The sequence below is a fragment of the Mus musculus genome, chromosome 3 (assembly GCF_000001635.26).
Source record: "Mus musculus strain C57BL/6J chromosome 3, GRCm38.p6 C57BL/6J".
Classification (NCBI taxonomy): Eukaryota; Metazoa; Chordata; class Mammalia; order Rodentia; family Muridae; genus Mus; species Mus musculus.
The window spans coordinates 136,661,751-136,687,322 of record NC_000069.6 but is presented as its reverse complement, the minus strand read 5'-3'; the positions used below and the strand labels follow the sequence as shown (position 1 = coordinate 136,687,322).

Genomic DNA, 25,572 nt, shown 5'->3' with positions numbered 1-25,572 from the left:
ATAAGTTTTGTTTTCATGCATAAAAGAAATGGTTTGTATTTTCTCTTCAAACTAGTGTCACTGTGGTAAAATCTCAGGGTTTGAGGTCAAGATTGCTGGAGTTGTAGCTGAATAAACACTTGCTCAAGGACCCACTCACTACAGTGGGTACCAGAGATACTTAGAAATGAACCCATCCTCTGGAAAGACAGACTTCAAGTGGCATTAATGACTTGAAAATCAAAGTTCAGAAAGCATAAAGTCACTTCATGGGTCACTGATTTACTTTGAGCTAGAGCCTGTGAAGAGACAAAGGGGCCTACAAAGGATAACGTCTTCTCTCTCAAGGCAAAGGTTATATTGAAAGGTTATATATAGTGCATAATACTTGCCAGTGAGAAACATTCTGCACCCATTGTTCCTGGGAAACCCATTTCCCTTACCTCTGGGATCACAACAATGTGCAGAATGAAGCCACTGGACTTGATGTGTGCAGAAGGCTTATGTGTACACGGCCTTGGGAGGGAATGAGCGAGCGTGCACAAGTATGGAACATGTCTGTACACACGCATGTGGAAACCAAAGAGTGACGTCCACTCATCTGCCTCGCTCACTCTCCACTTTATGTTTTGAAACAAGATGTCTCATCAAACCCAGAGCTAGTCTATTCAGTTAAACTGCCGCGGACATCCTGTTCAATGTGGGGGTTACATACAGGCTGCTGGCTCCACCTAGCTTTTACCTGGGTGCTCAGGATGAACCCAGGTCCTCATGTTTATACAGCAGGTGCTTCAGCAACTGAGCCATCTCCCTACATATGTTTTAAAGTAGCTTTGCAGAGCTGTGATAAAGAAAACAGCACCAGTCGGGTAAACTACCAGAGGGATGACAACCCAAGCACCTCCTTTTTTTTTCTTATTTTAATTGTCTGTTCTCTCTCTCTCTCTCTCTCTCTCTCTCTCTCTGTGTGTGTGTGTGTGTGTGTGTGTGTGTGTGTCTGTCTGTCTGTCTGTCTGTCTGTCTTCAAACCAAACCTACAAGTTTCTCCTTAACCCAATCCCATCTTTTCCAATATTCTATGTGCAGAACCTACAATAGGAATCTAACAATGTGTTTCCTGTGGAAATTAATTTGGTATCCTGGTTCAGGTGAACGCTCAGATAAATCTACTCAGACACAAATTATAAGGAAAATATTAAATGAATAACTAAGGAGATATGGGTTTGTTTAGCATGATCCAATCCAAATGGGTTGTTAAATGCTGTGCTTAGAATTATATAGAAGTTACAAAGTCTACAGCAAAGAAGGCCTAGCTGGCTTATAAATTTACCACATGAAAATTTCATTTAGACAGGATAAGAAGGTAAATCAAAGTTTTTACATAATATAATTCAACTTTAACAACATTAATTAAAAGTCTGATACTGGAAAAAAAAATGCCAGTATCACCATTTCTGTGACATCGATGCATATACAGATATTCATATACCTCCTTCAATTGGATTTAGGGTTTTTTTTTAAAAAGGCAGAATTATATTCTAGGCATCTCACTAACCAGTTGGGAGGTAGAGTGTGTAAGATAAACCCTCAAAGAGTTGCACTTAAGGAGAGGAAAACAAGCTGCAAACATTGGTGTCACATTGTGATATGAAAGGCAGACAGCACACAGCTGTGGCCATGGGGTGCAGAGGTCCAAAGAGAAAAGCTAAGGAGCCCCACTTATCATGGAAGTCGAGTTTGGATTTAAGTGTATTTCAACCTCAGCTCTGGTAGTTCAGGGTTGTGATGGTAGGTGAAGTATGGGGACGGCATGCTCAAAGCCAGCCTGAGCAGCCCAGTGGGACAAAATAGGCTGTGGCTTCAACTCAGTGACAGAATCCAAGTCCCAGAGCCAGATTGATTGATTGAATGATTTGTAATTAAAGGTAGATTACTATGTTTCAAACAACTCTCACCATATAGAACTCAGACATTCTCAACACATCCCTGAATAAAAAAATGTTCTCTCTGCAGCCAGGAACTGAAATGCCAATGAAGTAGTGACAAGATTTCAAGATAAAATAGCATGTGCTTCACAATAAATAGTTCCAGACTTCATGTATTCATAAGGGTCAAGTACGAGTAAAGCTAAGCTCAATAACTAACGGATAGAGTAGTGATTCGGCTCGGTTGGTATCATGCTTGTCTGGCATTCAGGCAACCCTGGCTTCAGTCCCCAACATCCCATAAGCTGAGCATGGCAGAGCAAGCCCATAAGCCCAAACACTAGGGAAGTGGAGGGGGGGAAGACCAAATGTTCAAGCCCACCCTCACGTACAGGTCCAGTTCAAGGCTATCCCGAGCCACAAGAGCCTGAAGAATCTGTTCAGTTTTGTAAAAGGAAATCACTCTAAACATCGTAGGAGAAAATGATTGTACAGAAGTCAGGCTGAAGGCAGAGACTGTTGTTGGAGGGTTGCTGCAACAGGGTAGAAGCATTTAAAAGGCCTGAACTGAGTGACAGGTTGGATTGGCCAGATGGATGGTGGCAACATCGCCAGGCCAGGAAACACCGAACAGTTCCCCCACTGTATTTGCACCACACCCATACATAGCAACTGTCGTTGTCGCAGGGCTTGAGAAATCCTTCCAGAGGGGGAAAGAACAGATTGTAAATATAGATGTGCTAGTCATCCGTCTACAAGCAGTCATCAGCGATGACTTGAAGGAAGCAAGACAGCCTGGAGGGCTGAGCACAGAGATATAAGAACATGAACATGCAGGACTTGGTCAAGAGGAGCTGCAAACAAAACTGAAAAGGGGCAAAGCCATGGAGCACACAGCCCATCTGTTCAAAGGGAACTGAGTCTGGACTCGGGAAAGTCTTCGCAGACCAATACGAACTTCTTCTCTGTAAGGGCAGAGGCCCCCAAGCCACCAGGAGAGTGGTGGACAGGATAAGAGGAAACACACACCTAATGCAAAGAAAGCCCTTCTAGGAGTAGAAAGCCTGGCTCTCCAAGGAGCTGTCGTCTACTAAAGCAACAGGGTCTGCCACGCTCCAAACGCTCTTTCTGAGCAGGCCCCAGGCTTGGCGTCTCTGCACGGGATTTCTCTCCTTGTCTCAAACTTGCAAACTTAGCACCATCCCTTCTTTCAAGATGAGAAATGAATTCAACGCGGACACGTGGCTTCCTGCCGCGGGCTTGCAGTGACATATAGAGAATGCAGGGCTGAATTCCAGATTTATCCAGAAGTGAACTAAGGCCTCTCCCAAGGTAGGTGGCCTCTTAGTCATCTTACAGGAATCAAGCTGGGTTTTTTGTTTTTTGTTTTTTTTATTTTTAGTTTTATTTGTTTGTTTGTCTGTCTATCTGTCTGTTTGTTTATTTGTTTAGAGATGGGTCTCACTGTCTGGCTCTGGCTGTCCTGGAACTCTCTATAGACCAGGCTAAACTCAAGCTCACGGGTATCTGCCTCTACCTCCCAAGCACTGGGATTAAAGGCGTGCATTATTACCCCTGACGAAAAATCTCTTTAAAAAAAAAAATAGCTGAACTACTAGATTTTTAAAGTCAGTCTTGCTTTCAGTAGCCTACGATTACGATTTATCATATACTAATCACAACTTAGTTAGAATAACTGCAGAATTCCAGTTATAAACCTCCCATCACCACACTTCCAATCCCCTAAAAACCGTATTTACTCTACAATACAGGGCTACAGAGATGGTAAGTGGTTAAGAGGACTCAGATTCGGTTCCCAGCACCAACAGCTCCTTCTCTAAGAGATTTGAAGCCTCTAGCCTCCTGGGGTGCTCTCTCTCTCTCTCTCTCTCTCTCTCACACACACACACACACACACACACACACACACACTCCACTCTGAGGTCCACAGAATTTAAAATAAAATAATCTCAGTGTCACTTGAAACAGCCAAGAAAATTAAGATTGGTTATTTTTTTTTCTTTTTGCTAGAAATAGAAGCACAGCCTTTGGAGATTCATTCTCTCTCTCTCTCTCTCTCCCTCCCTCCCTCCCTCCCTCCCCCTTTTTCCCTCCCTCCCCCTTTCTCTCTTTCTCTCTCTCCTGGGCTCCTACACTGCAGGGCACCTTCAGCTAGGAGAGTAATTACAGCTACTTTGTCATATAAAATTGACTTTTGCTTTCTACACTGGACATTAACCTTCTCAAACCGGGACAGATTTAAGACGGGCCCCAGAACACAGTATACAGCTACTTTTGGTAGTTATTAAATGTCCAGTGCCTACAAAGACAAAATGGATGGATTCAAACGCATTTTGGTAAGCGCTCAACAGTCATTTTAGATCCTCAACAGGTTCAGACTGGCTATAGCCCACAGGCAATGTTATCTTAGTGGGAATGGGGGAAAGGCTGTCTAGAAAGCTGGGTGGGATTTATAAAAGGTGAGATCCTAAGGCAAGGCATGGGCTACTTTCTGGGCATCAGTAACTACCAAAGTGCAGAAAATGTAGTCAGTTCACTGAATTATATTTTACTATCATGTCTGAAGGTTTTTCTTTCAAAATATCAATGTTGTCTTAAACTGTAACTGATCCTAGAAGTCCATACAGGGGCTGAAGAGATGACTCAGCAATGAAGAGCACTTGCTTAAGAGCCTCCCAGAGGACACAGGGTCGATTCCCAGCACCTGTATGACAGCTCACAAATGTCTGTAACTGTAGTTGCAGGTGATCTGACACCTTCACATAGGCACACATGCAGCAAACACACCAATGCACATGGAAAATAAATAAATGTTTAAAACAGAAAGCCATTTAAAGTAGCTGGTGGGTGTGTTGTGAAGAAAGGAACTTTGAAATTTCGACAGAGGTTCCCACCGCATACCCCAATTCAGTGTACAGACCTGCCTCTCATACGTATATCCTCCCAGCGTGGGCCCAAGCCTTTCCTGCCTCTCTGATGCGTTGGACTTGACAGTCTCTGGTCCAGAGCACTGGCATTACGAAACATGGAGTCTAATGAGTTGTCATCATCCAACACGTCCAGGGAAACACAAGCATAGTTTCCAGAAACACTACTAGAATGCATTCCAATTTAAAACCAGACCAAGCAGGCTGCAGGCCACGTACCTTGCCCTCCACCACTTATACTCTGCAGCTCCGGCTCCATCTCTTCCGGTCAGAACAAGAGCCACCCTCTCATGGGGGAACTCAAATCCACTTGTGAAATACTCACAAACGTTTGTCCATTGTTATCAGTAATTAATACTTCAGAGCAGAGTTAACGCAGCAACATGCTCTGATACCACAGCTGCACGCCCATCGCCGGCTTCAAATCTCAGCAAAACGTTTTATCAAATCATATTTAATCCTTTGAGGTAATGAAATTGAATGGACTTTGAAGCTGTTTATCCATGGCCCTTGAGTTAGGCACAGTGGCTCTGATTGAGTGGGAAGCTAATCTGCCACTATGGCGTGCTGGGAAATTGACCAAGAGATCCGCTTTGCAGCCACCCCGCTCGTACGTCCAGGGTGCTCGGCTATCCAACCATCTTTGTCACTTGCTCACATTATGAACAAAAGGCTACAGAAAGTCACTGGTGAGATACAAATACTTTCTAGGTTCTGGGATGTCCCTACTTACAGGGATTAAGTATCAGGCACCCTAAAGCCGAAAGGGACTGGGAGAAGATAAAGGGAATTTCAAAGCTTAGAGTAGCACGACAGGGTAATCCATATCCAGTCAGAGGACATGGTATGGTGGACAGAGCCTATCTGTGGGAAGTTTCTGAGCCTCAGGCAGCTTACAGGTCAGCGTGCAAGCACAGGAAAGCCACAAACCAAACTGGAGGAACCCACCTCAAAGGGCTGATGGACCATGATCAATGTTTGGTCAAACCTCCAACATCAAGGACTCCACTAACCTGACTTGGAGTTAAAGGTCTGCTGATAATACTCAGAATGACCTAGAAGCCACCCTGTGTGCCTACCGAGCTGGAAGACTTAGGAACAAGGGTGCTGTATGTACCGTGGAATGTGTTCTCTCAGAGAAAACAGACCAAGCACAGTCTTGGGAACACAAGGAATTCATTTTCAGAGATTTCGGACTGCAGGCTGGAGAAAGCGTTTCTTGTAGGCAGAGCTACCCGGAATGAGGCAGGATGAGGAAGAGGCGTGAGGAGCAGCGGGGGTCCCTCGCACTTGATCAGAGCCTGAGAGGGCAATGTTCCCATCCTTCAGGAAGGCCTGACAGGGGCCCCACGTTAGCAATTGCTTTAGCTAAAATTCAGCTGCACACTCCAACCACAAGACTCTAAATTGCCAGACACAGACCTAGACTTGAGTAACACTAAAAGAGAAAAATAAATAAATAAAATAAAATAAAATAAAATAAAATAAAATAAAATAAAAATAAGTGTGAGTTTCTGTAATAGATCGTGAGCTGGATTCCCAAGGTTACCACCAGCATTAAAAAAAAATCTCATGACTCAAACTAAATTCTTTAGTATACATGTTCACATTTATACTCAAAACAAGTCCTAACTGTTTATTCTAAGATGACAAAATAATCTATTCTAGTGTTAAATGTCCCTAGTCTTTTTTTCCCCCTCAATTTGTGGCCTAAATTTCTGATGCGTCCAAACACTGGCTCACCTGCGTGTGATTTCGCACACTCAGTAACCTAAGACTGCAGACTTTGGCTAAAGCCCAGCCCAGCTTTTCCTCAATCAGAATTCAAAATCTCTCAGATCCTGTCATAATTAAAAATCCTTTTGGCCTTGTGGTGTTCCCAACACACTCCAGAGTCCTACACCTCTGTGTTTAGAAGGCCGCTATGGAACACAGCCAAACAAGAAGGATTCTGACCAGAAGTGGATACAACAGAAAGATTCCTTTCCTGTTGGTGAACACAGAAAGTCATAACTTAGTAACAATATATTTACACAGGCTAAGGTAGTTCCCTTTATCTTATTTTTTTTGTGTTGTTTTTGTTTTTGTTTTTGTTTTTCCAGACAGGGTTTCTCTGTGTAGCCCTGACTGTCTTGGAACTCATACCTAGAAATGAAAGTTTTTCTGTGGAGTGGAGACAGCGTTGATACTGGGGTAAGTGAGCCCTTATTTTAGCACAAAAGCAAGAGGAACCTGGAAAGCCCCCTGGGTGCGGGTAGGGGGCCTGCTTGAAGGAGGCATACAATCCAGAGTGGACTGGCTGGGGTTTCAAGCTCATCTGTGAATGGACTCAGAGCGGACGTCTCATTTCCTAGGCCTCCCAGGTGGTGTGAATTCAAGGGCTCAGTTGTTCTAACACTAAGGAGGTAGGTATGAGAAGATTGTGTACAGCCTCTATCATTCAGAAACTGATCCCAAAAGTCTCTTATTGCTGTATTTGCACTCGGCCACTTCCTATACAAACGTGTGACATCTTACATATGTCTTGATTCATAAATTCACAGTTACAACTCTGCATTTGTACATTGATGCCTGACCAAGGCCTGGCCTCACAACTGCTTGTCACATGGCCTTTGTGCAACTTACTCTCCCTAACTGGAAAAGAAATCACTACCTCCTTGCAATCACTGAGGAAAATTAATCTGCACATGTTCCCCACCTCCAGTGCCAGGCATGCAACCCAGAGCCTTGGACATGCTAGGCAAGCGCTCTGTCACTGGACAATGCACACAGCCTTTTGCGCATCTTGTAACTGACAGAGGTCCACTTAAAAACAACACCCACAGTCCCGTCAGTGATATTTCTGCATTCTGCTCACTGGGCAAGTAACCATAGATGCTCAGGGAACAAGGACACTGCATAATCCCCAGTAAAACACACTTCTGCAGAACTGTGGCTCAAAAATCAAGACATTATCAGATGTCTGTAAGCTAATCTCGACTTAATTTGGACAAAACTTCAAAATAGAACTCCATACCTTAAGAACTTGAAATGCATCTCAGGTTTTCTGCTAATTCATAACATAACGATTATGGATCACAGTTGTATTGTGTATCAGGCTCTCTTCTAGAGCTGAATACATAAAGACAAATGGAACAGAGTCCTCCTCTCTCTAGGTCAGGGTTTCTCAGCCTTCCCAATGCTGTAACCCTTTAATACAGTTCTTCACAGTGTGGTGACCCCCCAACCGTAAAATTATTTTCACTGCTACTTCGTAACTGTAATTTTGCTGTTGTTATGAATAGTAGTGTAAATAGCTGTATTTTTCCAATGGTCTCAGACAACCCCTGTGACAAGTTCACTCACACTCCCAAAGGGGTCACAACATACAGGCTAAGAACCACTGAGCTAGGGCGTTTTACTTCCAGAGGAGGAGAGGCAGACAAAGAAAAAAACCAAGCCATTGGCACAACCTGCTCCCAGAAAGGTGTTCAGGACAGGATTCCCTAGACTTCAGCTGAAGGTGTCAAGAGAAGTGCAAGAGAGCAGGAGTGTGAACTGAAAACCCAAGGCCGGGAACTGAGTGACCAAAAGAACTCTTCCTATCCCAAGAACGAGGCCCACCCAGGAGAAGTAACATTAGCTATGTGCAACAAACTAACAAGCCTAGACTCCATCCTTTAAAAAAAAAAAAAAAAAAAAAGGCTAAATTTCTCTGTCAAAAGCAAACATAGAACGGCACAATGCTGACTGCAGTTCTGTCATTTTAAAAGAGTTCGGATTACGCTTATAATTTAATCTGATAGGATGGAATTGCTTACAAGATACTTAAAAACAAATGTCAACAGATGGCTCGAAGCCCACTCAGCAGAGACAAGGACTCAGCAGAGTGGGTGCCACGGTTTTTTAACTTCTCATGGCCTGTTCATCTTCCAGCTGGATGCTGTCCAGTGGCATTTCAGGGCCAGAAGACGACAAGAGGCTACAACGGCAAGAATGGTATACATACACACACACACACACACACACACACACACACACAAGAAAATCATAAATCAAGACGCATACAAAGGAGGGCTTGAGTTTTGCATTTTGTTTTTGCTTTCTTTCAAAATATATCAGATCATTTTCTTATAAAAATCAAAGTCTGGGCACTAATTAACATAAAAACCATCCAATTATCCCAGGATTAGATGAATAATTTATCTTCCCAAACATGTCAAAAACTGATTGCTTTAACTGATTGATAAAATCAGTATTTTATTACAAAATAAAGTGTTCAAGTTAAAGCTCATAATCTCAGATTTAAAAAAAAATGATAATAATTTTTAAATTTCTCAGACATGGGCAATTAAAATGACCAAAGAAGAAGGCCACCCTCAGCACTGCTACGTCACCTTCTTCCTGCCTTCTCATCCTCCAGTTTCTGAGTGGGCTGAAGAAGGAATTTTCCAGGCATCAAATACAACCATTCACAAGGAATCAGAACTTGAAAGGAAAAGAAAAGTCAAAACAAACAGAATTTGTCTGTGTTTATAGCTTAAGACAACACATGAAAACACCACAGTGGGTCAAATCATTCAAGGAGTATTTACTGGGTACATAACAGGCCATGCATCCTGGTAAACACCACAGGTCGGACTGACCAAGCTTTCAAAACAAAACTCTGAATACAAATATTGACAAATGTTATGCACTCCTGAGTACACGCAAAACCTAGGATACAGGTGAGGATCCGGTGGGTGGGCTGTGATTTCCAGGACATTCTGTTATTCCATAGAAATAAATGCACCTTTTGAATCAGAACTAGTAATTCCTCCCAAGGAGGAAAAGGTGAGGAATCACAATTGCTGTGGAAAAAAGACTCTGTGTGTGTGTTAAGACTAGATGGTTCCCAGCAATTATTTTTCTTAATTTCACCACATACACACACACACACACACACACACAGAGGCACCCCACACACATACACACACACACACACACACACACACACACACACATACACACACACACATACACACACACACACACACATACACACACACACACACAGAGGCACCCCACACACATACACACACACATACACACACACACACACACATACACACACACACACACACACACACATACACACACATACACACACACACATACACACACACACACACACACACACACACACAGAGGCACCCCACACACCTTTCTCTAAAAATGCCAACAATAACTCTTCTGGCTTCATAACTGTTGGTCACTGTCTGAAGCTGATGACCAATGAGAGGTGGTGAGTCACAACTACTAGGCAGCATCTAGAAACTTCTGAGAGCTTGTGTGTCTTGCTCTTCTGCAGACAAATTCAGCACTTCCAGTTGGAAGACACTGAAGTTCACAGAAAACCAGAATCCAAGTTTGAAAATCAAGCTGCAGTCTCTTTTATCTTTTACTAAGAGACCATAGCACGGAGTGGAAAAACACAACGTTCTCTCATGTTGGGTCCTACACACCAACCACCGGCCCCGTGCATTCCCAGGGTAGCTATTAGCAAACACCGCCCATCGTCACATCTGAGTGTGACGATACATCCGGGTACCCCTACTCCTTCCTATGAAGGTCTCAAAATTATCTACTTTATTTTATCATTAATTTACTTGCTTAGACAAGACTCGTTTCCGCCACGTTAGTACACACTGAAAATGGATTTCAGACTCTAGCAGTATAAATGGGCCCCCAAGCTGGTAGTACATCAGAGTCTGTAAACTGGGAGGAAGATATGTTCTACACTACAAGTGCATGCTTCAGGAACATGAAACTCAAGTGATAATTTCATATATGTGGCAGAAGTACCTGCATACTGAAATAAAATGACAAGTACTAAAGGCTTAGCTTACAAGCCAAAGTCCCCTTTAGGGCCCATGTCCCTCTCCCTGGATAGCTACAGTCTTTTAAAAAAAAAAAAAAAGTGATCATTTTTGGTGATACTTTCCCTGAAATTCCTCTAGAAATTAACATGGAGAAGAGCAGCATTGGCCAATGTCATTATCAGTAACTCTGACAGAGGCTTCCAGCAGGAACCTCAGAGGAACATGCTTTTCATCAGAGTGTATGGTTTCTGCCTCTGGTTACACACCTTAAAGAAAAGACATCTTCACCAGGATTTCTTCAGTAACCTCATGCCAAGATCAAATACGATTATAACATTTTCCCAAACATATCAGCAGAATGGCCCATTTCTGCTAATTCAGAAACAGAGCAAATACGTTTTTTACATAGCCAGTGATTTAGAAAAAGCAAACTGGCAAGAAAATGTGGAAAGATCCTAAATTGAACAGAAAGTGTCTACACTCAAGCAAGAAGAGCCTGCTTATGCACAGAACAGAACCCATCCCCTTACCTGCATTCTCCTCTCATCTGTACCCTTTCGCCTGTTCTGCCTCCATTTCTTTAGTTACAAACAATCAATCACCGCTGCAAGCTACTGCAGTGTGGCTTTGAATATTACCAGTTCTGACCGTTTTAGAGTGACCCGAAAACACATAACGTGCTGTCATTTGTAACTCTCCTTCAACAGTGAGGGAACTGCCAGTGTCAAGGAAAACATCCAGGCTTCCTTATGCCACATGACAGAAGAAGGTGGCCTGTTACATTAAAACACAGAGCCTTCAATTACAGAAGATTTCAAGATCTGAGCATAACCCTCTTAAATATCAAGTGACTGCTGCTCCGGTAAGTTGCTGAAAGTTGAACACAATAATTTTTTAATGATCATAAAATCTGCTGCTGAGTCATTCTTTGCCTACCTTCATAATTCCTAAAGTTTCATCATTTTCTTACACAGCCTTCACAACAGCGATCCAGGATCCAGACTCTCTAAATTCTATAACTGCAACAACGCTACTTGCCAACGGCAGCACTCCAAATGGACTCTTTATTTGACCTTATCATTAGTTTCAACTTTACACAGTGGCACAGAAAAATAAGGGAAACCCTAAGATGACAGCTGTCAAAGCTGACTGCAGAGCGGGAAGTCATACTTTTATGTCCCTATAATTATCATTTTAAACAGGTCAGGAAGAATAAACTAATTCAAAATGGCATATTTTTACCTAACACCAATATCAGCATAAATCACATTAACTAGATTCTAAGGCTGCCAGATTGCTGCCTTTCACTGGTCATCTTTAAATATAGTGTCTATTTAAAGCAAAGGTTCATTTCTGTACATTAAAATAACAACAACAACATTGTGTTTAGTTCTTCTAGAGATTGATAGCATTTAGAACCACTGGAATTTCCCTAAATCTCCCTTTCTTTCAAACTGTTTGAAAACATTGTGTTATCTTTACTTGTAAGAAATCCTGAAAGTAAATATTACTGAATATATCAACCCATTTTATAGTTAGCAGCATGAATTTGTATGCTATCTACTCAGGTATATCATCCATGTCATAATTATGTCACTTGTCATATTAGCTATACTAGCAAATGCCTTTCGTAACAGTCAGTGCTAAGGTAAACTATACCTACCAAATACTGATATTTAATGCTGATGAACTTAAATCAATTACACTATATTCCAAAGAAAGGCCAGACAAATGAAACAAATTGACTCATAGCAAATTTATTAATTAGTTAGTTAATTCATTATAATGTACATAAAATAAATTTGAAAAGAGCTCTTCTTGATAGCCCATTGCTTTGTTTCCTTCTGCAAATACAACAGTCATTAGTGATGTGCCAAATTCTTATTTTCTGTCTGAATAGTCACACCAGTGTTTCTCAGCTATAAATACTGACGGCTTACATCATCAATTACTTAGTAACAGTCTGTTGACTCCTGCATTCTTGCTTGTTATGATCTTAGACATCTTCCCAGAATCGCTCTACCTGTGCCTGATTACATGAAGAGATCAAAGGTGACAGTGCGTACAACAGCAGCTATCGTCCCCAAACCAAACGCAAACATCTCCAGAGGAAAAGAGCACAGTCAACAGGACTCTTCCCAGGAATCTACCCTCTGACAGCCTGCCAGACTCTGAAAAGTCTATTATTATAATCAGTTTGGGATAAGGTAAAAGGCCCATTATCAAATATTTGACGATGAGAAAAGAATTATCCAGAGCCAGAACACAGCCATAAGCTCAACACCACAGTCTAATCTACTCCAAATACTTCTGTCCAAGGGCAAAACTTTATAGCCAAAATGGAAGCTTACAGAGAAGACAGACAAAGTGACCAGCTACAAAAGTCTCAATAGACTTCTCGGGTATACTGCAGAGGGAACCAGGCCATTGGGTATGTTGGGGGTGGAGAAGAGCTAGTTACCCTATTAACCTCAGTCTTCTACTGATTACAGTAGTATCCGCATAGCATTAAAGCATAATGTGATCCAGACACGGTTTAGCACTCCTGAAATCCACCTCTGGAGACTGAGGCAGGAGGATCTTGAGTTTGAAGTAAGCGCTCGACATATATACAGTCTTTCTCACAACAAACAAATATAGTTTGCATGCTCCAATAAATGATAAATAAATAAATGGATCAAATTATACTGGTTCTCAACAAACAGAAAGCCAAAATGTTTTCTCTGAAGTCTAACAACTTTTAAATTTGTTTTTTTTTTTTTTTTAACTTCAGAACAGTCAAAGAAAGCAACAGATGATTTTATAGTTGAGGTAATGTTTCTGGAAATAATCTTAAGTTCGTCTCTTCGGCCACCATTCCTCTTTCCTTCTAGAAGTTTAAACACTCTGTGCATGATATAGCAGTCTCAACAAGCCTCCACACTGCCTTAGTTGAAGGTAAAACTCAACCTACCTTTCTAAGGTTGCACTCTTGAAGCACAAACCAAGAGAGCTGTAGAAAGCTGTCCTCAAATGACTATAAACAAAACCACAAGCACAGAGTCATTTGTAAAGAGCAATTTGTCATCCGGCAAAAGCCAGATCACAGCCATAAAGATAACTGTAGGAAAAAGCCAAGGCATGCCAAAGGACCACTCTGACTATTCCTATATGCATCAAATAAGGCTACAGGTACTTTTTATAAGAGGAGACAAGACCTAAAGAACAGAGATAGCTCCTCAGAGATAAACCGTTTCCTCTGTTGAGAAATGACTTCAAGAATGACAATTGACATAAAGGTTTCAGAAAACAGGGACTAAAATAATGTTTTCGTGTACTGCATACTATGTGCATTTTAAAATAAAAATATATTCTTTAAATTTTTTCCACTCAGCATACGTGTTGCTTTCCACTTGTTAAATAGGGATATAATATTCAAAGGGATCAAAATAGATGGCCATCTCAAAATACTAATCCTGAAAATCTTATGCATGACAAAATGTTGTCTGGAAGCTGTGTCAGGACTTTTAAACCAATGACATAAAATGTGAAGGGAAAAAAAAAAAAGCCCAAGAGAAGCCAAGCCACGGCAGCATGCCCATCTGAAACTCAGGAGTCATCAATATTTTTTTTTCTGTAAACAAAATCTTCCAGTAGAATCCCTATCCAAACAAGTGTGGGATTAGAGTACTGTTTCCTATTTTGAATCTACATTCCGCACATATATATCACTTCTGAAAAAAATACAGAAATCACAATTTTGGAGTTCTGGGTGTGCCTATGTACTACTGGAGGAAGTCATTTATAAAACTCGACACTGAAACATGAGGCCAAAGAACCATGGCATGGTTGGAGACTGGCTCTGCTTATTAACTGGTAAACATATCAAGCAATTAGTTTTACATAGCTTACTTGATGACAATAACAATCTAAATCCACACTTTAGAAATCCACGTTTGACATCTAAACAGGGAATGTGACAGGACTTTTTTTTCTACCAACACATAGTATCATCTTTGTAAACTATTACTTTGTTTAGGAAACAAAGTATCTTTGCATTGGAGCTATGCCTAAACGTCACACATTAAGGAGATACTTGCTGATCATTGCACAAGACAGCGGTGCATCTGAGGCTTTATCACCTTTTTTTTTTACAGAGCTTTTCCTATTCCATCTTTATTTTGACGGCTCTATGAATCCTACTTTTAAGTAGGAATGGTTCCAACATAACCAAAAGGAGAGAAAATATTTTATTCTCTCACAAAAGAAAACATAACACACACGCACGCACGCGCGCACGCACACACAGCACAGCACAACACAACTCAAAACTTTAAAATCTGAGCAAACGTAGGAGCGAGTATCCTTTCTAAAGCTCCAAAGAACATGGATCATGTCTTAGGGAGGGCGCTGGGTTACTTTCACCTAAGTGTTCCTGGAGCAAATGACTTGATTGCTTTGCACTCTAGCTAAGTGCTCTGCTGCATAAGATACTGTTTCTGATCACACACACACACACACACACACACACACACACACACACACACACACACACACACACACACCGCCCCCATCACTCCTTCCAGTTTCAGAGGCCCGCTCTGCACAGGCTAGTGCCCATCTCAGCTTTGCTCAGAACCCTGACCCCAAGAATAAGTGTCACTACTTAATCCTTTCGAATCTGCAGTTCCTCTTCCCCGTTCCACATTGGAATACAGTGAGGATGGTGGGGATAGAAAGGGCAACCACGTTGTCCCCTTCCTCACCCCACGAATCCCCCTGGCTTCTCCTAGCCAGCAACCCAGAGCCATCCCTGCCAGTTATACACATACAAATCACCCCTAGCAATAAAGACAACCAAATAGCCCGTAACCAAGGGGGTGCTAGGAGCTTGGGGGAAGGGAGCACGGTGAGCTTCCCACCCTAAAGGTGTGCACCAGCGGGGAACCCTTTAAGAGCAATGACAGGTCGGCGGCAGTCAGCCGTGGGTGGCAAGGGAGGTCGACAGAGGATCGCCACCGCTCGCGTCGCTCCAGGCCTGCGGGGAAATCCCGGGGCGGCAGCGGGGGCTCCGGTCGTCCCCCGCCTGGAGCTGCCCCCACGCGGCCCCGGTCCCCCCGCCCCCGCGGCGCGCGGCAGCCGGAGCTGGGCTCCCCCCACGCTCTCCCGCTCTCTCGCGAGTCCTGTGCAGGCCCTTCCCGCGGAGGGGGAGGGGGCGCCCAGGGAACTGCTGCAATGGAGCGCCTGGAGCAATGTGCCGGGGCGAGCCAGTCCGCGGCAAGCCATGGCCACATTAAAATGCCCTATTAATTTTTTAAAAGCCATAAATCACCTCCCCTCCCTCTACAAAGAGCAAACCATAAACCCGATCCCATGCAAGCCCGCGAGCAGCCACCCACTTCCTATTTCTGTCACAGCAGCTACACCCTGCCAGCAGTCACCCCCCCCCCCGGGCGCCCCCTCCCGCCACCGCCACCCCCGCCACCGCCTCCCAGCCACTCAGCCATTTGCCAACTGCTGCCCCCCGTCCACGAAAACAAACAAATAAATACATAAATAAAAATAAATGCCCCGATTAGGGCCGGGTGGGCGGTGTGGGGGCAGGGCGCGGCGAAGGAAGGGATCGCCTCTTGCAGGAGATCCTAGAAGGTCCCCGGCGCTAGCCGGAGAGGGACGACCGGGGCGGGGGAGGGGAGGACAGTCGCCTGCGGCACTCGGTGCACCCCGGGCCGACGCGGCGCTGCGCTTACCTTTCACCACCCTGTCGGTCGTCGACAACTTGGGATCAATCGCCTTGGGCTCGGACATCTCCAGCCACCGGGAGGGGGGGACAGCGACGCGCTGCTCGTCCCGTCCGACTGCACACCCCGACCGCACCGGCGGGCCAGACACTCAGCGCCGCCGCCGCCGCGCTGCAAACCGCTCGGCTGGAGCTCTGGGCTCTGGGCTGGCTCGAAAGTTACTGCCGGCTCCGCGCGTCCCTCCTCCGCCGCCGCCGCCTTCACTCCTCCTCCGCCGCCGCCAGCCCCGCCGCCTCGCTCCGGGCTGCGCGTGTGTGCTGGTTATTTATTTATTTTCTGAGCACGCCTCCCGGTTCTTCTTTTATTCTTGGGGACGGGGCGGGGGATGGGGAGGAGAAGCACACGCGAGCACCCACCCCGGCACCGACACCGGGCGCCGCGCAATGGAGCCCCCACGCGCGCACACGGTCGGGATTAAGACCGATCACATGGGGAGGGCCGGGGGCGAGGGAGGAGAGGCAGGGCCGCGGATGTCAGCGCCGCCAGCCGCGCCTCGGCTTCCCGGTGCTGGAGAGGCGGCTGCCGCTGCGGCCGCCGCTGCTTCCCCACGCCGATTGTCGCCGGGCGCCGCCGGGGCCGCGGCAGCCGTAGACGTCCCGCCGCCGCGCTCGTCCGCGATCCTCCTCTGCCTCGCGGCGCCGCTGCTTCTCCACGCACAGGCAACAGCCGCTGAGCTCGGTGGACACAGTCCGGGGCACAACCTCGCCTCCGCCGCCGCGCCGGCCGCCGCCACCACCGCGCCCGCCTCCGCCTCCTCCCCTTCCTCCTCACCGCCCCCGCCTCCAGCGCCCTGGCCACCTCCTCCTCGGGGTCCGCCTTAGGGCCCGCCCCACGTTGCACCTCGCAAGCTCATTGGCTGGAGAGCGCGTCCCTCATCGCTAAGGCGGTGGTCTGGGTGACCGCCCCGCCCCCTGCTCTGTTTTCTTCAGGGTGCCAGTCAGTCCCGTGGGCCTGCTGCCTCCACCGCCCTGTGACCGCTCAAGTGTCACTGGAGTGGGCAGGGAGGAGGGAGGCTGGACTGGGAGTAGGGGCCGGGAGGAGCTGGGCTGCTGCGTGCCCCCGCGCCTGCCCACTCCCGAAGTCCTGCACACACTCCCGGGTGGGTCTCGGCCGCTCCGAGTGTGTGAGTGGCCCGCAGTAGTGAGTTCGGAGACCGAGGAAGGAGGAGCGCCGGACGCTCCCGGCCGCGGCGCAGCTGCTGTCGCTGCCGCAGCTGTCCAGGGAGGATCGCCAAGGAAGGCGACGAGTAAACAGCTTACCTTGGGGAGGCAGCTCTGCCTGAGCTAGGTGGACGGGGATTACTGATGGTGGGGTGGTTAGGACGCGTGCACAACTTCACGGGAAGAAACGAAAGTGTGTTTGGGGCGCTGCGGGACGCGGTGGCTGGCTGGCTAGCTATCCAAGGTGGATGGGAACAGACTGGAGCCTATGCGACCCTGGCTGTGCTCAGTGACCCTGGATGCCCTAGGAGATAAGAGGAGTCAGAAAGACTCGGGAGAGGTCGCCTTTTCCCTGTTCACAGGAGCTAGCAGTCACTGGTGGCGATAGGTGACACTAAATTTCTTCCTGTTCCTTCCAGTCAGTCACTCAGTGATCAAGATGCATGTAGGGCCTTGGCTTGTTGCAGTTTCTCACAAGTCCCTCATAAGAAGGAAAATAAGGGACCGTGTATGAAATGCTCTTCAAAATATCTTCTGCCTCCTGAGTTCCAGGACAGCTAGAGCTATACCGAGAAACCCTGCCTCGAAAAAACAAACAAACAAACAAACAAAATATCTTCTGGGCACAGCCCTCCCCCTGGCCTACCACAACCCCAAGGACCAGCAAGGAAATTATGAAGAGAGCTGAATAAATTTCTCACCCTTGTCCTTCCTGTTTTATTTTCAAATTCCTTCAGTATCAGGGTTTTCGTATTTCCTGAATTGGACTGTAAGCTTAATAAAGGGCCTACAAAAAGGTGTGGGAAGCTGCTGGAGGCACACTCCATTAGTCCCAGCATCTGGGAGGCAGAGGCAGGAGGAGCTCTGTAAGTTCCAGGCCAGTCTGGTCTACAGACTGAGTCCCAGGACAGCCAGGACTGTCTTGGGAGGGGGCGGGGGGGGGAGTTTAGGAAGCTAGGAGATGGAGCCAGGAGAACTGATCTGGCCACAGGGATTAGATGAAACTCAAGTCCAAAAAAATACAAATTTAATAGCAAATTGGTGGCTCTGGGGCATGACAACTAGGTAGCCTCAAGGATTTTAGGACAGAGGATGTGAGAAGGCTAGCCTGCCAGTCAAAAGGAGAGATGGAGTGGATGGTCACATCCCATCCGCAAAGGGAGGCTGCCCTCGTGGCCAGATTTCTGCTGCTAAATTTGCCACCTCTAGGGTCCTTGCTTTCAATAAGATCTATATAGCCCAGTGGAATTTTCAGGGAACATGAAATTATCTACAAGAGGACTCTGTAATCTCCTCAGTTAGGGGTTGTTGCAAACAGCCTCCTGGGCTAGAGCAGAGCTAGTTGCCAAGGCAGATTTGGGAAGCTGGTCCCTGGCCAGATGGCTGGAAGAGAGGGAAGGACGCCAAGACCTGTGGGTGAGCAGGGCCTGCTTCAGGAAAGACCAGGAAACCTTATCTGGGGATCCTCACTTTGAAAGCCAAGACTCCCTCACCCCCACGCTGCTCACAGATGCAACTGTTATTTAGAGTAGCTCTCCCCTGGGCATAGGAAAGGCATCCTTGAGCTAGGATCAGGGGCTGAAATTATCAAACACATTGAAAAGTTTGATAATAGAAATAGGAACTAAAGGTAGACCTTTCAGAAACACCCTTCAGTCCATCCCAAGTCCACATAAGGTGTGTGTGGGGGGGGGGAGGGGGTGACAAATAGTAATCACTTTGCACAGCACATCTTTCTATCATCAAATACTTTTAGTGTGTGTGTGTGTGTGTGCGCGCGTGTGTTTCCCTAAGCACTGTAATGTAGATGCATATTAAGTAAAGTTGGATTCTTAAGTACTATACAGGACAATGCCAACCAAGGAATAGCTAGGTCCAGACACCCGGCCTAGTCAACCAGATAGCCAGTCATCCCTTCCAATGGCCAGCTCTCTGCTATAGCTGTCCCTTTCCTTTTCTCCTTAAATCCTGTTAGAGTTCCCAAACAGCTCTTGACTATATTCAAACTGACAAAGATTAGCTTACATTTGGAACTCACATTTTCACTGTGACAGGTTCAGTTTTCAGGAGCTGACTTTGGAAATGTCCTTTGCTTATGAAGAGAAAGTAAAGATTTTTTAAAAAGTCATAAAAGACAACATTTCATACACTACAAAAAATAATACACTTTTCCTTCCTTTGTTTAATTATCTCTAGGAAGCAGCTTTCCTGTTTGGAATTCCCTTTCACAGCCCAACCATAATGAGTCCATGCGATTAGTTCTTGGTATTGATAATCTGGGCCAAGCTGTCTGTGACATGCCAGCAGAGTGATGGAGCAATGATACGCACCCTTCCATCTGTAAGCTTCTTCAGCTGAATACAGAGCTTTCTAAGACCCTGCTATAGACAGAGTATCAAATAGCGACAAGTCTTATTATGACAACATCAAGAACTGTTGATCACCTCCTTAGAAAGACTGCATGAGGCTTTAAATAAAAAAAAAATAGTCATTTCTGTGTTAGTCGCTAAGATTTATCGATGTATCCATTAGGAAATTAATATACAGCCATTGCTTATTTTATTCCAAAGTAAACTGTGTACTAAGATACAGAAGTGCTACCTCAGTGTTATGTAAGAGACTAAAAACATTCACACCTGTCTTAATACATGAACATCTAATCTTCATTTCTGTAAACAAACAATTCATGTACCAGTTATGTTTTGAGCAACTGTGCAAAGTACTGGCTCATTTCTCAACAAATGTGAAGAATAAAGGATTCAGTCAGATAATTCCCTTTAGTCTTGATGCATAGGTCTTACAGATAAGTTATCCTTGCAAGGATCAATGTGTAAGGCGCTGCTCCCACAAAGAGTTATGTACTGGAAGATTGATGGAGTGTCTTAGTTAGGGTTTTACTGCTGTGCACAGACACCATGACCAAGGCAACTTTCAAATGGACAATATTTAATCGGGGCTGTCTTACAGGTTCAGAGATTCAGTCCATTGTCATCAAGGTGGGAACATGACGGCATCCAGGCAGGCATGTTACAGCTGGAGCTGAGAGTTCTATATCTTCATCTGAAGGCTTCTAGCAGAATACTGGCTTCCAGGCAGCTAGAATGAGGGTCTTAAAACCCACACCCACAGTAACACTTCCTCCAACAAGGCCACACCTACTCTAACAGGGCCATACCTTCTAATAGTGCCACTCACTGGGTCAAGCATACACAAACCATCACATGGAGGGGATGTTGGGGTGCAGATTTGGGGGTTTGTAATCCACAGTACTGAAGTGATTTGCACAATTTTCACATCATAGATAGTGAAAAACAACTTGTACTTTTTATGTGAACATTATGTGCTGGCACATAATTTTGTGGTTTTTGTCAACTTAATACAAGCTAGGGTGATATGAAAAGAAGGAAGCTTAATTGAGAAAGTGTCTCTAGAACTGGCCCATAGACGTATCTGTTGGGCATTTTCTTGAGTAGCGATTGATGGCGAAGGACCCAGTCCACTGTAGGTAGTACCACCATCTGCAGGTGATTCTGGGTGCTTAAGAAATCAGACTTAGCAAGTCATGGGAAGCAAACCAGTCAAAAGCACTCCTCCATGACATTTCCCTCAGTGCCTGCCACCAGGCTCCTGTTCGAATTTCTGCCTTGACTTCCCTCGGTGATTAAAGTAGTACCAGGAAGTAAAAGAAGAAATAAATCCTTTCCTTTGAAAGTTGGCTTCAGTCCTGTTGCTTTATCATGGGACTAGAAATCCTAAGACATCTGCTTTGTTAGTTCCAGAGGAAATAAGTAAGTAAGTAAGCAAGCAAATGGTAGATAAATAAATAAGAAAGGGAAGATGGAAAAGAGAAATGAATAAAGGAATTAAATATACTGTGTTCTGTATTCTATTCAGAGAAGAACATATTTTTCAAAATCTGGACATTTCCTTGGTTCATTGGAATAAACTCAACTTACATCTCTTGAATGTGTTTTTAAATTCAGTCACTCAGCATTTTCTTGAGTTTTCAAAATCAAAATGGGAGTATAGTTTCCTCTCACTGTGTGCCATTGTCTAGTTTGGGTAACAGGGCTTTATAGAATGAGTTGGGTAGTATTCTTTTCCTTTCTATTTGATGGAACAGTTTGAGGAATAACGGTGTTACTTTTTCCCTGAGTAGTTGGTAGAATTTTGGTTGTGAATCTATCTGGCTCAGGGCTTTTCTTTGTTAGGGTACTTAAAAATAATTAAAGGAAATAAAGCCAATGAATGCAAACTCCCTGTAACTTAGGAATCCCAGGCTGCCCTGAAGCTTACTATGTAGCACAGGACAACCTTGACCTTCTGATCCTCCTGTCTCTGTCACAAAAGCTGGGATTACAGGCATTTGTAACCATTCATCAACATACTCAGTTGTACACAATGCTGAGAGTCAAACTCTAGGCTTCATGCACAGTAGGCAAGCATTCTACCTACTGGGCTGAATCGCCATTGCTTTTTTTCAATGTCATTGTTTACTATGAGTTTAAGTTGTTTATTAACTCAAGTTGTTATTTTCTTGATCTAATTTAGCAAATTGTACATGCTTAGGAATATATCTCCTTCTGCTAGCTTTTCCGGTTATTTTTAACATAAATTATCAAAATATTTCTTAATGATTAGAAACTATTTTAATATTCTAAGTTTTATTTCTCTTATCAATTTAGGTCTTCTATCTTTCATTTGGTTATTTTGTCAGGAGTTATCAATATTGTTTATTTTTCCAAAAAAAGAAATCAAATCTTTTAGTGATTCTCTATATTATCTTTTTAGTGTTTATTATTAATTTCAACTCTGATCTTTATTATCTCTTGCCACTCATTACTTTGTGGTTTAGATTATTTTTATTTTTCTAAGATCTAGAAGTGCATCATGAGGTTATTTATCTAAGATTACTCTCATGTTTTAATTTAAGCACTCATAGTGGGAAAGTTTCCTTTCAGAATTCCCTGGATTGTATCCCAAAGGGTCCAGTGAGTTCTAATCTTTTCATTTCATTCTAGAAGCATCTAAGTTTCTTTCCTGATTTCTTCAGAGGCTCACTGATCTTTCAAGAATGCATTATCCACTCTCCAAGTATTTATGTAGTTTTGATTTCTGATTGTATTGCTTTATGACTAGAGCAAGAAATTATTTTGACTCTTTGTATTTGTTAAGACGTGATGTATGGCCTACAAAGTAGTTTATGATAGAGAAGGTTTCTTGAACTGCTGAGATATACCTCATTTGTTGTTTGGAAGATGCTGTGTTTATCTATTATGCCCACCCAATCTAAGGTATAATGAACCTCTTTATTTTTAGTGTGTGTGACCTAAAAAGATGAAAGTGGGATAATGAAGTCACTCACAAATATTTTATATGAATTATTCTTTTTATTATTATGTAGTGTTCTTCTTTACCTCTTCCTATTAATTTTGGCTTGAGATATACTTCATCAGATATCAAAAGAGCTGTACCTGATTGTTTTTGACTTTCATTCAGTTGATAGATTAACTTCTATCCTTTGTCTCTCCGCTTGTGGTTATCATTGTTAGTGAGATGTGTTTCTTGGAAACAACAGATAATTGTGTCTTAAAAAAAAAAATCAGTCCTCTTCGAAGGATACAGAAGAACTAACATACATATGAACTCACAGAGGGATTGCCAGCTTGCACAAAGCCGGCAAAGGCTCAAACCAGGTGCTCAGAAGGAGAAATGGAAGTGAGTTCCCTTCCTTAACCAAGAAATTATCTCCCATTGACAAACACTTGCAAAGAAAAAATTGGTTTTCTCTAAAGGAATCTCAAAGGGCATATAAAGCAGGATTAAGGGAAAACCCCATGCTCAGCAATAGATGACCAATCGAATGAATTCAATAATGTTTTTATAGCTGTATTTTGTCTCATATTGTTTGTTTAGGCATTTTTCATCTTACTGGTCTTTTAGTTGTTTATATGGTTTCCAATTTTGTATTTTAATGGGTTTTGACTTGGAGTGTGTGTTTTAGTGTTTTGTTTGAAATTCAGATTTGTTTGTTTGTTTTTTATATATGCCTTTTTCTTTTCTAAAGAGAGAAAGAGAGATTGTGAGAGAGAGCGAGAGAGAGAGAGCAAGAAAGAGAGAGACAGAGTCTTGAGATAGATGCATAAGGATATGGGGAAGATCTGAGAGAGGAGAAACCATGATCAGAATATATGGTAAATTTTTAATAAAATAAAGCAAATAATAAATACGTAAAATTTAGTCACACTTTTTTTTCTAGAACTTGAATTTCCTTGCTGATTTTTTTTCTTTCTTCCAGGTTACTGATGTTGTATCTGCTTCTTTTTTGTCTTTATCTTGTCTTGATCCTTTTTACTAGTAACTTACTGAAGTCTACATCTGGAATTGTACCTAATTCAGTATCTTCTCTTTTTTTCTGTTTTTAAATGTAGGTCTTTGTTAGTTTGAGCTCCTTTCTGATTTTATTGAGGGGCCCTTGTTCAGGTAGCCTGTACTTGAAGGATCAATCTATAGTACCACTCACAAAGGAGCAAACAGACTGCTTTTGGATGAGGCCTCTACTCCGCATCCCCACTCTGGAGCTGTGCTCAGTTTGGTTTTCTCCTTTTCCCTTACATTATGTCGTATGACTTTGTTAATTTACAGCCTCCTTCCTCTGCCCCTTTTCCTAGAAATGAGTATAATGTTCTTGTCCTAACTCATCTTCACTGGCTCACATGGTGTCAGTTTCTATAGTGATCTCTTACCCATGAGTCCCCTTAGCAAATTTTTATTTTGCTAATATTCATGGACAGTTAAACAGCACATATTTAGTATAAGTTTATTGACTGCATATAGGTATCAGGCCTTTGAATTATAGCATGCAAAATCTAAAATCTCTGATCTTATGCCACTTATATTCAAGTGAGCAGAGAAAGAAGACAGAAAAAGAAATATTAAAAACAACCACATGTATAAGAACATACCAGGATGGAGATATCTGTGCAGCTACACAGACAAAAGTTCTAGGTAAAAGAAATTGCATATTAAAAGATTCTAAGGAATGAGATTCTTGTTTGTTCATGTTTTTTTTTTTTCCGTTTTGATTTTGTTTTGTTTTACTTTGGATATTTTCAGGTTTTGTTTGTTAAGCAGCTGTCAAAAGATAGCCAGATAGCTTGAACAGAGTGAATTAGAAATCCCATTGGGAATATATAAGGTCAGACTGCATAGAGCGTTATAGATCACTGGGATAAGCAATATTTATTCTAGATAGCATGATGGCTTTAATAGGAGAGTGATATGACATAACTGAAAACATGAATGTAAATGTGGTGATAGGACGAAGGGAGAAAGTGGAACGGCCACTAGAGAGAATTGCTCATAATCCAATCTAGAATGGAGGTCCTCTCAATTGCACAGGTTGGAAGAAAATAAAAACATCAAACCCCACGTGTGTTTAAAAAATTGACCTTACAGACTTGTTCATAAAATGGACACAGGACTTGCAAGGTATAAAAATAGTCAAGAAATAAAAAAAAAGAAAGAAAGAAAGAAAGAAAGAAAGAAAGAAAGAAAGAAAGAAAGAAAGAAAGAAAGAAAGAAAGAAAGAAGCCAGACGTGGTGGTGCACGCCTTTAATCCCAGCACTCAAGAAGCAGAGGCAGGCGGATTTCTGAGTTCGAGTCCAGCCTGGTCTACAAAGTGAGTTCCAGGACAGCCAGGGCTACACAGAGAAACCCTGCCTCGAAAAACAAAACAAAAAAACAAGCAAGCAAGCAAACAAACAAACCAAAAAAAGAAACAAACAAAACTCTGGGGGCCTGAGCAAATGGAAGATGGTAGTTACTGCTTACTAAGGACTGGGCTGCTAGTAAAATAAAGCCTATTTTGTAAGCTGAGACTTACGTTTAGTTGTGTTAACCTTTGAGATCTTTAAGGACTTTCACTGAGTTGACTCAT

At 43.5% G+C, this 25,572-nt stretch overlaps 1 protein-coding gene across 6 annotated transcripts in view; it reads right to left on the bottom strand.

Moving 5' to 3' along the window:
• Nucleotides 1-17,609, bottom strand: part of Ppp3ca (protein phosphatase 3, catalytic subunit, alpha isoform) — a 268,014-nt gene extending 250,405 nt beyond the window's left edge. For 4 of the 6 annotated variants that reach the window (XM_030252463.1, XM_030252464.1, XM_030252462.1 and 1 more), the window contains exon 1: nucleotides 16,422-17,609. Coding sequence is in view for 2 of the 6 variants with exons in the window: in NM_008913.5 (NP_032939.1) it covers nucleotides 16,422-16,479 (58 nt within the window). In the remaining 4 variants the exon portion in view is untranslated. The remainder of the gene's footprint in view (nucleotides 1-16,421) is intronic. The other 2 variants (NM_008913.5, NM_001293622.1) reach the window with 1 other exon arrangement.
• Between the last annotated feature and the right edge of the window lie 7,963 nt (nucleotides 17,610-25,572).